We start from the raw sequence: 16,193 nt of genomic DNA, 5'->3' as shown, positions 1-16,193 counted from the left end.
ATTCACGCATTATAGAAAACGAGAGAGATGAATAGAGATGCCGCCATTTTAGTATACAATATTTCCACACAATTATTTGATTTCAAATTGCGTTCAAAATGAATAATATGTACATTCTTATTAACACACTGTTTATACAAAATGTATGTAAAATTTATTTATAAGGAAACTTGTCTATGATTCTTATGTTGACCTTATTCTACTAATAACAGTTCCACAATAAAATTTTTTGCGATGTTTAAATATTCGTCGAGGACAGACGAACAGACAAGAGCACGAATATGTAAATAATACATTCGGTTATATTCGGTACGGACCGGGCATGTGTATTTTTCAACGCAGATCGAAGGATTACTTGCGTTTATAATATGCTCGCGCCGGGAGTTTGCATATTCGTCATTGTTTGGCGAGTTATTCGATGGAATGTTCGCGAATATCTAAAAGTTGCATGAGTAATAGGTACAACCCGACATAGATGGCGCTATATTGTATGTGCTTATCTATCTATTTATTTAGTTAGTCTGTGAAACTATAAAAACGTGTAAATTTTTACAATTTTTTATCAGTAATAGTGCCAGTAGTGGCGTTGAACAAATTTCATTAGCTTATTTACTTAGATTTTTAGATTAGATTTTTTAGCTATTACTAGTAGAATTAGGTCTTAATTATCATAATTACATCAACTTAGCACCCATGGATTTACATGGAAAATTAATATTCCTTTGGAATCTTATTATTACTAAGTATATCTACTTTAGATACATTGAAACGGATATTTAAAGATACATTGTAATTTTAGCCTCTAAATATTATGGGAATAATTTCGATTCAAAATGGTGTATTATTGTGATTAAGGTGACAAATGAATGTCGAGTCTACAATAAAGTTGAACAAAAAATGACAGAAGAAAACATCATTATGTAAAATTATGTAGTTGCTTAGTAAGACATCTCGATTATGCTTATGCAAGACTATTATTATATAAAACATTTTAGGATGAATTTAATTTAATTTCGAACATGAATCTAATTTTATAATCTGTTAAAGTTTTATATCTTTTTCAGTTTTTTTTTCATAATCTTAATTTTACCACATACCTTCATTAGTCATACATCAGTTTAAGTAAATATATAACATAATACAAAATCCATACATAACACATGAGAATATTTCTAAAACCTCTAGTTAGCTACGCTTAAACACAATACCTTAGCAATTATATTAAATATTCAATAAATGCTCTAATAATTTAGATGACGCCATTTAAAATAAATTTATATTATTCTATAATAGCATTCAGCTAGTTCTCTTTGTCGCTCGAAGCGGAGTCTGCGTGTTTTCGCAGGGTCCAGTAATCTGAAAAGAAAAAAATACTATTAGTCTATATGGTACTTATACAAAAATAAAAAACAAAGGCTGAAAACAGATAATCAAGTAAAACAGTAAATATAAAAAAAAATCTAAAACAAAAGTGAATCTCTATGATCATCTCCATAATAAAAAAAATAAAAAATTCAGTCTGTCGATCAATGAAAATACTATTAGATTTATTGCGATCTAACAACAATCAGAAGGTGATCATAAAATAAACTAAAACAAAAAAAAAATGAATCACAATGATCATGTCCATATTTAAAGAAAAACATTGTCAGTCTTTTAATCAGAAATAAAAGTAAAATGCACAATAGTTGTTGTGATCTAAGAGTAATCAGAAAGTGAATAATACAATAAATTAAAACAAAAAATGAATCACTTTGATCATTTCCATAATAAAAAAATAAAATCGTCACTCTGTCGATTAATGCAAAAAATATAAGAGCTGTTGTGATCTAAGAGCAGTCAGAAAGTAAATAAAGTAAGGCAAAAGGAAAGAATTCAAGGCTACGACAAGAATAAAAAAAACTATAATGTAATGAACGCAATAATAGTCACGTGTGCTTATTAAAACAAATGCTTAGTCATAAAACAAATTACAACAACAACAAAAACAAAATCAGCATAAAACAACAAAATCACAAAAATCAAACGTAGGGTTTGATATCGTTAAAATTTTAGGGCTTGTCAGTGATTATAATAAATTTTATTGCAAAGAGCAAATTGCACTTGTGAAGAGCAAATTGCAAAGTGAAAAATATCGATCGGTTCGATATTTTTCAATATCGATTTTATGATATTAGTTCGACTTACAATAAAGTTTTATTGTTATATTTTTAATAAAATATTATTACCGGCCAGCTCCCGCTTTGATTTTAAATTTAGTATTTTTATTTGTATTTCAATTAGTATGTATACTGAAATATCAAAAAAATAAGACAGAATATTTTATTATGTTTACATGGAGTCGTCAATTGAATACTATCCAACTGCTGGGCACGGGTCTCTTAGGGTGGGAAGGGTATAAGTGCGAATTGGTAAACTTCACAAAATCTTAAAAACTTTTAAAGAACTCTCAGGCATATAAGTTTCCTCACGTTTCCTTTACCATTACAGCAAATAGTCATTAATTTAGAGTTATATCAAGAAATGGACCTTACAGTACAAAAACTATAGCTTCTACTTGACTTTTTCTGCCTAACAAGTGCTAACCGTGCTCTATAAAATATGACTGTCAACTTGTTTCAGGATTTATTTTATACCAAATTGGCTTCATTTCTATTTACTCCTCTATGATCTGTATGAGAAAAACATATAAAAGATGGCATTTTACATAACATTTTTTATTGAAACAAGTCATACAAACCGTTTGTTTCCTTTGCTGTGAGAAATAAAAAAAAACTTTATAATTTTATTTTTACGTCAAAAATACAATCGCTAAATTTAAATAATCTCAGCATAAAAAGATCTTAAGGATTCATAAATGTCGTAATAAAATCAAAATATTTAAATGTCACACAGTTTATGAGGGTTACAAAAATATCAAAAATGCTATTTACGATTATATAAATTGTCCTCATATGAAACATGAAGCTTTATTTTTGGCGCCAAGTTGTTATTTTTTTAAAGTAAGGCAAGTAAGTATATTTGGATTATAAAATACGAAAACATTAATGTTTAATGACTTATTCTATGTATGGGCGTATAAAATGGGGTTGATTTTAGGGGGTCCAATATCTATTTTTTATAATGCATTCCACCTGATGATAAGTGGGTACTGTCGGCAATAAACATTTGTGACCAATTCCATATAAACCAGTGGTTCTATCTGAAGCTCAACAACGATGCGTGACCACTTTCGAGGTCCGTCTGTCCAGGATGGTCACCTCATATTTCCTGGCATCCACATCCTTCCACCGAAACGCAGAACTACTTTACGCTAGAAATACGAGTAGATGTGGTAGTGGTACCTCCCATCGAACCACTGACTTCACCATACAACAATTATATGAAGTCGTTCATGAAACTATCTGTCCTCACATTTATTACGTAAGCATTGACACGCATCTTCAATTCTTTTTATCTGTGATCTCTATACCAGGATCACGCATTCATGAGAAAGGTAACACAATTGGTACCCACGATCGAATCAAATGCGACATACGACACGCAAAGACAAAGGCCTTAGATTCCTGATAAGATACATAAAGCTCTGTTAGGGTTACCAATTTGTGATATTTAATATAGAAGTAGCAGACGAGCATGCAGTTGCTACTACCGGTCATGGACATCTACAATCAATCCCAGACAAGACCAGATTCCCACCTGAGGTCGTCGACAGATGCGACGTTACCCCTGAAGACTAAGCTGGAACGCCTCGCAAAAGTATGTCTCCCCTCCCACACCCTTTAAACCAGAACACAGCAGCGCTTAACACTGCTGTTATTAGGTAGAAATAGCTGTGGCGGTGGTGCAACCGGAATCGAACCACAGAGGGTTCTAAAATCTTTATATACTGGGAATTGTCCCCTTGGTATCAGTAGGTCAGGCTCTGCGATAATTAGTCAGTAAGTATGTACCTCGCTTTTATATACACAAGAAGATTAGGCTGCTTTGGTTACCAAATCAAGTTTCTAGTCGAAATTTGAAAAATACTACCAAGTCATATAATACATTTACATTAAAACTGATTCATAATTAATAAGCAATTAACTAATTAATGATAAATTAATTTATGTCACCGGATAGAAGCAAATTATTCGAAGCTGTGTTCATTGCTATCTGAATATTGTAGTAAGATTAATTAAAATCCTGTTTATGCGGATAAAAAAACCTTCTTTATTTTTTTATTTACGTTATAATTATAGTACTTACAAATGTTGGTGGATGGTGGTAAATATTCAAAGTTATTATTTAGGACGTATATAAAAGATTATTTACATCAAACTTAAATATATGAAACTATACTAAAATAAAACCAAACTTAGATTGGACATATAAAAACGTTATATTTTTCTATGTGTTATTAACGTGGAAGCTATGAGCTAAAAATATAGACACTATTATCTCGAAATATAACATTAAAAATTACATTCCTACTTACTTTCTTACCTAGCTACAATCCCAAAAATATTTTTTGGTTATTGACAACCCTAGAAAAGCGGCAATATAAAGTAAGCTTGCGCATCATATTGAATTACACAAGAACAATTTGCTTGCAACATCGAATAATATGCACAAATTTCAATCATATTCCTTCGAAGGTAAGAGGTTATTTACATTTTAAGGCTTCATATTATATTATATCAAACGCATATTCGTTATATGATAGGTGTCGATGAGACAAATCTTACTCAGAAAGATTTTGCGATTGCGATTATTCTTTGCAATATTAAATTGATTTAATACGCATGAAGACCGCACCAAGCTTTTTCGATAAAATCATCATCTCATCATCATCTACAACCCATTACTGTCCCACTGCTGGGCACGGGTCTCCTCTCATAATGAGAAGGATTAGGCCATAGTCCACCGCGCTGGCCAAGTGCGTGTTGGTAGACTTTCGATAAAATATTGTACCTTAAATATTAAAAACCTTGAAGAAGTTGATAAATTATTTTATTTCATTCGAAAACAAAGATTTTTCAAAGTAGGACTAACTCATACACTTTCCCATTTTTTTTTTTTTTAATTCATTTAAGCGTTTTCCCTTTCCTCTTAAGAGTGTGCCTCCATTACCATCCTCTTTAAACCAGAACATATCAGCGCTTAATACTGCAGTTATCAGGCAGTAATAGGTGTGGCAGTGGTGCCGCCAGAGATAGAACTACCACCTTCAAACTGGACTATAACTAACACATTCTGGCACAAAACGCATGTCCAGTAGCACCAATAACCCAATGATAAAAAATAAATCCAAAAAAATCCAAACATAAAATATGGCTTAATATTAACTCAGAGTAAACAACCTCAAAATTGAGTTCCCAGGGATCTCCAATTTAATTTAAAATTCAGGTAGCGGGTATTGTTGTTAACTCAACAACAGGTATGAAAAGGTTATCTGTTGTAAAATAGATTATGTAGATATAAGTATTATTGTTGTTCAAAAATGGGTACAAGTTTTTTCTTTCGGCATAGTTTCCTGTATTGTTCGCTTGTGCGTTTCGGCTTCGAACTGAATTGTTGTTTATCTACGATGGCAACCTGTTCCAGGATTCGATTCCCATGCACCTTATGATGCTACGAGGCTTTCCAACTAAGTTTTCAGAGATGATTCATCTCTAACTTGTCCTATTTCTTATCTATATCAAACGTCCTAAATTATAGTTTAAAGAGTGATTCTTGTTGTTCATATTTTAAAGACATAGTTTAAATAAATCCTAGTTTGAGTATGATGTTTTATGTGAGCCCATAGTAAAGGCCATTGGGGCTGATTGCAATCCATTTTATATCCTATTACTCTACAAGTTAGTTGCTTTAATGTTGATTAGTAAAAGTTACAGAAAAGTGGTCCATCTACATTAAATCTCTTTCAAATAGCCCATTAGGCCTCCGAGTGTAAGATCTAATGAAATAGGCAACACTGAAAATGCCCTCCAAAAACTATATATATAAAAAGTATACCGTATATAATACGGTTATGAGTATGACTATGATCATGGCTACGAGTATGCTTATCAATACGACTATGTGTGTGATCATTAAAATGGCTATGAGTATGGCTATGATAATATATACGAGGATAAAAATGATTATGATTACCAATATTTCTATGAGCGGGACCATGAGTATGGCTATAAGTAAGACAATGATCATGGCTTTGAAAATGAGAATAATTATGGCTACGAGTGTGTGACCATAAATGTGACCATAAATATGGCCTATGAGTATAACCATTAAGACGGCTATAACTATGATTATGGAAACGACTATGAGTATGACTTTATAGTCACACTGCCCTCATACTCATAGTCTCATGAGCGTATTTATATAGGGCTATGAATCTGACTATGAGTATGACTATAAGTACGGCTATGAGAATGTCTATAAATATGGCTATGAGTATAAGTATGGTTGTGAGTATCGCTATGAGCACGACTATGAATACGGCTATGAGTAAGACTATGCGTATACAAGTGTCGTTTATCAGTCCATGCCGTTAAGCACAACTTACCGTAAACCTACAAAAGGGCTCGCTAACGTTAATCAAAACAATCGCGGAATTAATTCGAAAGCAATTTGGCTAAAGACGGCTCAATTTGTATGATAACTACCCAAATGGAGCGAGTGGCAACTGAAATTAATTAAACGAACAAAGCGTGGTGGGAGGGAGATGGCAACACAAACAGGTTTCGGCTGAACCCGGTGTCTGATATAGGGTTGCCACCGGTGCGACAATGTAGTATTGTACTACATTTTTCCTGTATCAAGACTGTATGTATTGAATAATGTTTTGAAAACTTTAAGGGCCCGTGTTAACGTTCTATACCATTCGTAGTAACAGATGTTGGTAGAAAATAAGTAAATAAAATTAAGTCAATTGTGCCCTATATTATAAGTAGTACGAAAAATTCTAAAATTCCTTCTGCAGTTCTTATGAAGAAAAATTGTGTTGTCTTAATCTATATTTAATATAGTAAGCAGGCGAGAAAACGGTTATCAGAAAATGTAGGCTTTTAAGCTTGTTATTAATAAAATCAAATGCATGTCATGCCAATGAGCGAAATTAGACAATATCTGCCTGCTCCAAATTAGACAAAACATTTAAGAAACTGATTATGAATAGCGATCGTTAGTTTATATCTTTGAGAGCCACGAATAACTTTGTAACTTTGTATTTTTTTTTCAAAAATGAACGTGGCAACCCTAGCCTGACACTAAAAAAGGATAGAAAAGGCACAAGATATACGAACGTAGTTTGTAAGCTACCTGAGTTACGCACGAATACTTTGTAGGTACAATGAGTTCTGAGCCCCTTTCGATGTGGCTTACTGACGTTTTTTCTTACAACGAAACACGATTTTTTCGATTCAATCAATTCGAAATTCGAAATAAAGTTTTTTTTAAATGCGACTTGAGTAATAATGTTTTGTATTATTTTTCAATGACGCGATTAGAGTTGATATTTCTTAAACAAGTTTTTTGTATTTTTGTTGTTATTTTAATGAAATTGATTTGTGTTTTAATAACATTTAAAAGTAAGATTTGATAAATTGATGGTTTCTAATATATTAATGGATTGTGTCTAAAAGTGCATATTAATTTATTTTTCTAGTAAATGGAGTGTGTTTTTTCGGACATATGTCGGAAAATAAAGATTTTAGTTCCTAACTTTAGTTTTTTTAGTGTCTATCACTAAAAAAATTTTTAGTCATCATTCTGAAATGTCTTAAGTGCATACTTTTTCTTGTAGTTTTATTTGTTTACTTACTTTATATAGAAGTAAATCTAATAAAAGAATAAAAAAATGTATACTTATTTATTTCTCAGATAAAGAATCACTCATATATTAAAAATCTGTCTGTTTGAAAGCTAAGTGCCTAAAAGTAAATGCCTTTTAAATTATATATTTAAACTGCTTTAATTTGTACAAGACTATTTATTGCCTCATAAAATTATATTGACACGGCATCCATTTTACTTTGTAACCTTTACGATGACTGACAGACTGACATCCAACTTTTTATTGGTACTTGTAAGGTTGTCGTTATCATATCTATATTTCACATATATTTTTATAAAAAAGAAAAAAATATATAATCAATTTCCATCTGTCCGATAACATGAACTTACATTTATAAGAAGATGTATCTAATATAGACACAAACGATCCATCTGATGGTAAAGGGTCTCTGTCTTCCATGGATATCATCATCATCATCAACAACCCATTACTGTCCCACTGCTGGGCACGGGTCTCCTCTCATAATGAGAAGGATTAGGCCATAGTCCACCGCGCTGGCCAAGTGCGTATTGGTAGACTTCACATACCTTTGAGATTTTTTATTATAAATCTCTCAGGTATGCAGGTTTCCTCACGATGTTTTCCTTCACCGTTTTTAGCAAGTGATAATTAGTTTCTAATACGCACATAACTTTGAAAAATCAGAGGTGCGTGCCTGGGATTTGAATCTCGGACCCCTCGATCGGGAGGCCGAGTTTCTTAACCACTAGGATATCACTGCTTGATATACAATCTGCAATCCAGTTCAAATAGAAAGTCCTGCTTAGGGTCAGCAATAGAGGGCTAAGATTTTTTAATATCCGGTTGAAAGTGTATCAAAGTAACGCGAGTGGATACAGTCATTGTATCTAAAAACTTACCGAAATTCTCTTGGGACTTTTAATCACTAGATGTATAAGAGTAAAAATAAAGTTCTAATATTCCTGTTAAACTAGTGAACAGTTACGAGGCCTCTCACAGGAGACCTGAGGACTAAGTTGGAACGCCTAGTATCAAGTGAGTAATTACGTAGTAGTAAGGGAGAGATACTAGGCATTCCAACTTAGTCTTCAGTACCTTACTCTCAAGACCAGAACACAGTTGCTTATCACTGCTGTTATAAAGCAGAAATAGAATAGATGTAAGCACCTATTACAAACAACATTAATAAAAATAAAAATGGCATCTTCCTAATGACTGACTAGATCCTATCGCATTTATACGTTGCAAATTAACAAGCAGAAACCACTTATTTAAATGCAAAACTAGTTCTAGCTCTCTAGAATCTAGTTCTAAACATAATAAAATCTAGTCTTAAAACACGTAAATCATTTCGTGCAAGCAAATACCAAAATTATAATAAAAATAAATCTATTTTTACTTAATCAGGTGTACATTAGAATTTTAAATCTAGAATCTTGCTTGTGCATGTAATATTAATGTCGCTAATGGATAAATTAATATTTAAGTCGGTTGATATTCGAATTTATAAATTGATAGCCACAGAAATCTGTATATTGACTATCTATCTCATTTTTCCTCTTTCAAGAAATTGATAGTAAACGAGTGACCACTTAAAGGTTTTTGAGATTTGCAAAAAGTTTTTAAAGTTGTACAAAGTTTTTTGAAGGTAGAGCCAGTTTGTTTTGACCGTGGTACCACCACACCTATTTCTAGCGTGATAAAGTCTGCGTTCCGGTGGAACGGCATGGAACCGAAGAACTAATGACCAGCTAAGTCCTCAGGAGTAACATATCTACGATCAGGTAAATTCGGTTCAATAATCAACCATAAATAGGATTGAAGTGTACCTGAGATCGGCCAGATGCTACCTAGACATTACCTATGCTGGAATACCACAAGTACCTAATGGTTCCCTTCAAATTAGATTGTCGTCAACTGATCACACTAAAATTACTTGTAATGTGCCTAAGTCACACCACTGCCTTACTTGCACCTGTCTACATATTCCCTAAATACGTTTCCCAAATCACGCATATGTTTCATCTCTTTCCCTCATTCGCAGTTTATATTCTTTCCTCACGCGAGGTACCCACGCTTTGGAGAAAATTACAATTAAAAATCGAGCAACTCATTAGATTCCCCGAAGCGGACATAAAAGGTGTATGTTTTGAGAGCGTTGCTACACTCCTTCTCAGAAGCGTGGTGGTGTGTTTCCATGGAGCCACGGGATTTTACGATCCCCTGTGAAGCTCTGTTAAAATTTAAGGTACCTAGAGAAATTATTGAGTTTTGCAGTAAATCGACAAAATTAATTGATATACCTATTATTGTTCAATTTGACAAGATTATTTACGTTCGCTAAAGTATCAATAATAAGAATTATATATATTAAATAATAGAGAGTGTAGTTTTGTAAAATGGCCTGCACTTTTGTTAAGTTCCGAATAAATTAGTCAATAAGAAAAAACTAAAACTTTTAGAAATGCTTTTCAGTGTTATGCAAATAAGCAATAAATTTACTTCGAATTTTTAAAGCTTAAATTTTTAAATATGAGGTACAACTAAAATATGATGGAATGTGATTTATGATTCAGATATAGACTTTGACAAAAGCAAAGTCTGCACAAACTTCGTAGATTTACTTATATCCTCTTCATTCCTTTTCATTACAATGGCGTAGACAAAGAATGAACCTAAGAAATAAAGTTGTATCGTGTTAAGATATAATTTATTTAAAATATATTTCATTCGAGATTTTCCTCGTATAAACGTAAACAGTGGAGACGATTCTCCACGATGTTAACCCACAAATCACGGGTGAGTTACGGCGAAGGAATTAATGAATCCCAAAGATTATTGTTCCCTGTAAGAGTATATCGGATTTTATTCGCCACGTGCAAACTCTAACCAGATTAAATTTATTTGTTTTGCCCTTCTCACGTACGGTCAGCAAGAAAAGCGATTAGCATACAAAAATCTAGAACATGATGTCCCAAAACTTAAAAAAATTGAGCAAAATTGACAGCAGACTGATAAATTAAAATGTCATTTCTGACGCTAATGTTGTTTTTGTGGACCAAATCAGAACAATTTATTAAAATTAGATCTTATATTAAGATCTATAATTATAAATCTACCTTGCCACCCGAAACGAATTCAATCACAAAGAAATATTTATTAATTTATTTTTTTATTTATTTATTTAAAAAATAAACTGTAATAACCCTTGGCAGTTGAGTAAAAACAATTGTAATATTTAGTTCATTTTTAACATTTTTAATCTATTCTGTACAAAATGTTTCTTTTCGTTAAAATTTATTTCTTGCATTTGTTTTTATTATTTTTTATTTATTTATATGTAAAACAACTACAAACATATTTAAAGCATTTTCCGCCAGTTATTCCACCATAATTTAATAATATTATCATTATAATTTCGTATTAACATTCGTAACTCCGTAAGTAGATCCTTCTGTGAATATCTGACAAATGTATGCGCGGTTGTTCACCCGGACTAACGGTACGGCGGCACATTGGACGCTTGTTGGTAAACAAATACCGTGTAAGATTAAAATACAATAATACTATATACACTACGCCAAATATTGTAAACGATATAAAATTAATAAATACAAAAAATACATGCTAAAATGTAACGTTAAGAATTTGTCGTCGGAATTATGAATAATATTAAGAATATTAAGAATGTGTCGATAAAATTTGTAGATTTTAATATTTTTTACAATTTTTATTTTTATCCGTGTGAAAATATAAGTATAATAAAATTAATTCTTATTTAATCCGAAATAAATAATGTCATGTTCTACTTTGTATTTTTTACATTTAGAAAAGATATTCCGTGAATAATAACGGTAAATAATTAATATTTATTGCACTATATTTTGTAAAAAAATGTCTTGTTAAAAATGATAATTTTATCCGCTTAACTCATTATTTAAACTATTGAAGAAGTTTGGTTAACCGAGCTTACTCGATCAACAAATGGTCGCACAACCAAAGAAGTAAAAATAATTGAAAATAAAACACTATTAAAAATAACATTTGTATAATGGGTTTCGCAGTAAGTAGTATCAGATTTAAGTGGCTTTTACCGTAAACGGTAATTAATGGTCAAGGAAGTCTTTCCCTACTCGAGTAAAATACAAGGGCCTTATCAATAACTGTATCTTGCGAGCAACAAGAGCTGTTTTGTTAGGGTTGACAACTTTGAGATAATAATTAAAAATAAAAATTCTATTTATTTATTATATAATATGGCATAATTAATATAATATCCGTCGATTGTCCCGGGTTCATTTCCAGACGTATTAAAATTGTAAAATATTATTTTATTGTCATAACATTAAAAATCGAGTGACACCACGTCGTTCGAATGCCCTAGGTTCAATTCCAGCTCAGTAAAAACGGATTTAAATAAATACGATCTCTCGATAGTTGCCAACCCTAACTCCCTGTTGTACGAAGAAAAGCAACACCTTTAAAAGGTAAAGTGTTCCATCTCCTAAAGCGAAGTAGGTAGCACTTAATAGTAAATAATTGGCCAAGTGCGAGACGAACTTGCACTCGCAGGGTTCTGAGTCACCAGAATATTTTTAGTGTTTGATATTATAGCAACCATTGAAGTACATGCATTGTGAAAATTTGAACTATCTATCTATTATGGTTCGACAGATAAAGCTAGAAACGTCGAATAAATAAGGGTTTCTTTTATGGCGACCCCATGTATTTTTAACTTTTTCTTATTATTTATTTTACCATTCATTATTTGTACATACACCACCACTATATATACTCTATAAAATGTCAAGTGTCTAAAATTCTAAATTCAAGAGATAGAGCTCTGCGATAGACGAACAGACATCACAGGCTTAGTAATAGGGTTCCGTTTTTTACCCTTTGGGTACGGAACCCTAATAAACCTCTATAATAGATTGGATTTGCTCGAAACGTAGTCTAATCAATTATCGATTAAATGTATCGAGGAACGCGTAACTAATTCTGGGAAGGGTCCTAGAGGATTCCGTGAACATTGATTATAAACGATAGACCGCTCAGTTTAAGAGGATATTATTGGCTATCAGTATTGGGAGTCTATGGATGTCTATAGGGGTAATATAATTTTATTAACAAGGTATTAGATAGGTAGAAGTTTTCAGAGCGGTGTATCAATTTAAATTTTTTGGTTTTACTTTGATATACCTATACTATTATACTATGTCGTGGGTGTCAAAACACACAAAGACGATCACAAACACCGACACCCAGACATATTAAATGTCATTTAAGTGTCAATCTGGCCGAGAATCGAACCTGGACTAGTGTTTTTGGTAGACTGGTATGATGGCCAGTGTGCCACGTAGGTAAGTCATCATACTAATGGTGACAATAGAACCACTTTAAATAACAAATTTATATTTTAAAAGTTTTATAAACAAGCCTTTTATTAATATTATTTTTCTTTTAGTATTATTGAGAAAACCTTTCATTTGGTACTCATATCATAGGGGTTAAAAAAGTCCACCATCTTATTAATATTCTTTTTCTTTTAGTATTATTGAGAAAACCTTTCATTTGGTACTCATATCATAGGGGTTGAAAAAGTCCACCATCTTATTAATATTATTTTTCTTTTAGTATTATTGAGAAAACCTTTCATTTGGTACTGATATCATAGGGGTTAATAAAGTCCACCATCTTATGAATATTATTTTTCTTTTAGTATTATTGAGAAAACTTTTAATTTGGTACTCATATCACAGGGGTTAAAAAAGTCCACCAACTTGAGACATCCGACATATTGGATTTAGAATCACGTCACTAATCTAATCACGAATTGTCTTCTAACCTTCCACAACTAACTAACAAAATTTCATATCTGTCGGTAAGGTTACTTTAACATTCAGATGCAAATTGCTCACATATGAGTACATACTAGAACATATTAGAACTAAGCAAGTAAAGTAAAGCTTAGGTACGTATAGTACAGTACCTCACCTTAAAGGTCTCAGTTTTCTCAACATATTTTCAAGGAAACTCGTGTCGGCCGATAAGCGAGCTATTGCAGGAAAATGGGTTCAATGACCGCGCGTGCCCTGATAGTACGGCCTTCCTTGTTCCTTGCTATCGGTATGAGGTTTTCATGTCATGTGTAACGTAACACATATTTTTTATAAAATTAAAAGTAGCTAACGGGCCTGTACGTTTTGAAAACTCATGGTAAGGACCATGAGTTTTCAAAACATCCCACAATATTACGTTACGTTTACTCAATCCATTATTCTGTTCCGTTTGCTTTAGTAGACTGAGTAAACGTAACAATAAGTAAGTGCTCAAGTCTTTTTGTCTACCTCACATGTTCTCAAAAAAGAGAGACAAAACATAAAGCGCCATTTTGTCAATTTAGACATTTAATGTTACGTTACTGACACTATAGTTCCGATACAATCCGCTAGGGGCGCTAATTGGAAATTGTATGGGCAAATACGTAAACAAATACCAAAACAGTCATATTTGTCAAAACGTAAAACTTCATAGTGAGGGTACTGATTTCGGCCACAGATTGCTCTTACTGAGACCTAAATTAAGATATCTTGTATAAGTGCTTCTACGTTACCACATCCTTCAAACCAGAACACAGCAAGGCTTAACACTGCGGTTAAGAGAAATACGTGTGGCTGTGATGTTGCTTATATATTTTACTTTCGAAAGATCTAAAGACAGAAGATGCTTTAGAAATAGTTTTGGCCTTACAATAAGGAGAACTGAAACCACAACAGACCAGGAAGAAACTCAATGCATTTCAAGCATATTTTGCGGTTAACTTCGATAATAGTCTGTAAAAAATATATTTTCGAGAACTAAAATTTGATCAAGCCACATGTCATCACGAATTAAGAATAGTGTCAATTTCTCATTTTTTTTTATTTAGATGATATTTTGATTCCTTTTTTCAATACGTTTCTTAAGTAATCAAATGATTCAATATACTTAATTAATTTTACTATCTAAAACGCTTAATGAACTTATGTATCTTACGACCTTCATTAATAACATAATTTTTGCCTGCCAGTCATCAAAAATTGATAATTTCTAGTAGACAGAAATTACAAAATTTCTATCTTGGCAAGCTAAACAAAGTGTCTTACTCATGTTGAATATTATATACCTACTAGTCGATCTAAATAGACAAAAATGTCGTTCACTTCCGACCCAATCAGGTTCAAAATATTATCTATACACGATCTGCGTTATACCTATTTACCTTTTTATAAAAACCAAAATTACATTCACAAGAGCTCTACATTCGAACCAATAATTCTTTACTCACGTGAACTCTATGTAAAATTCTTCGTCTGAATTCCTCTTAAATAGCTACTACTAACAACCTCCACGAAACCGTTTACTTAACTAAAGTTGCAGTAAATTATCCATTGCTCCCACGAAACACCAATCACGAGATATTTAGATCGAAGAGAAGCAATGGATGCGCTTTAGGCATTATTTAACGGGAATGCTACTGCGTGCGAAAAATTATTTGCAATAAAAAATCTTTCAACCTGGATTCCGAAGGAAATATTTGCGGTTCGCCCGTCATTGCGTGATTTGATATCGCGTGTGTTTTTAGTAATTTTGCACATCCTGTAATTATTATGTTGTGATTCTCTCTATTTTGCTCTACTATATTATTTGTGTAAAGTTTTGACTCGATTCCTAAGTTTATCTCATTTGCATATTTTTTTTTTATAATATAGGAGTAGCAGACGAGCATGCAGTCCACCTGATCGTAAGTGGCTACTGCCGCCCATGGACATCTGTAATCAACCTCAGATAGAATTAGATATTCCTACCTAGGTCGGCCACAGACGCGCCGCTACCCCTGAGGACTAAGCTGAAACGCGTCGGAAAAGTATGTCTCCCTTACCACACCCTTCAAAACGGAACAACAGCAGCGCCTAACACTGCTGTTGTTAGGCAGAAATAGGTGTGGCCGCCGGAGTCGAACCACAAAGGGTTCTACCACCTTCAGCTTATATTTTTCTTTGCTCCGCAGTAGTACGACTCCGTCCTCTAATTCAATTAACATCGTCCAATTGTGAGTCTTTTTATTGAACTCTTAATAGAAATTTAAATATTATTCAATCTCAATATGAATTTTAATTGACAGTCTTAAATTTTGCATTAAATCAATTACTTTTCATCAATTTGTTTTTTGATCAAAACATGTTATTTTCTCCGATGTTTCTCATGAAAAAAATTGATTGATTTAATGAATTCGACGCAGTATACATTTAGAACTGTAGTCTTTAGCTATGGTTTTTTTTAATGTCTTATAGTATATATCTAATAAATAAATAAATAAAAATAAATCTTTAGTTGTTCACTTCCGAGCCAA

General features: G+C 32.4%; 1 protein-coding gene across 1 annotated transcript in view; it reads right to left on the bottom strand.

Annotated features, from left to right (window-relative positions):
• Positions 1–1,095: 1,095 nt before the first annotated feature.
• Positions 1,096–16,193, bottom strand: part of LOC140754323 (uncharacterized) — a 28,957-nt gene continuing 13,859 nt past the window's right edge. The window contains exon 2 of the mRNA XM_073089319.1: positions 1,096–1,356. Coding sequence (XP_072945420.1) covers positions 1,301–1,356 — 56 coding nt within the window. The 3' untranslated portion in view covers positions 1,096–1,300. The remainder of the gene's footprint in view (positions 1,357–16,193) is intronic.

The sequence above is a fragment of the Epargyreus clarus genome, unplaced genomic scaffold, assembly GCF_041222505.1.
Source record: "Epargyreus clarus isolate Ecla_fem2 unplaced genomic scaffold, WU_Ecla_fem_2.2 ptg000029l, whole genome shotgun sequence".
Lineage (NCBI taxonomy): Eukaryota > Metazoa > Arthropoda > Insecta > Lepidoptera > Hesperiidae > Epargyreus > Epargyreus clarus.
Note: the sequence above shows the minus strand (reverse complement) of the source record. Positions and strands in the feature narration are given on the sequence as shown.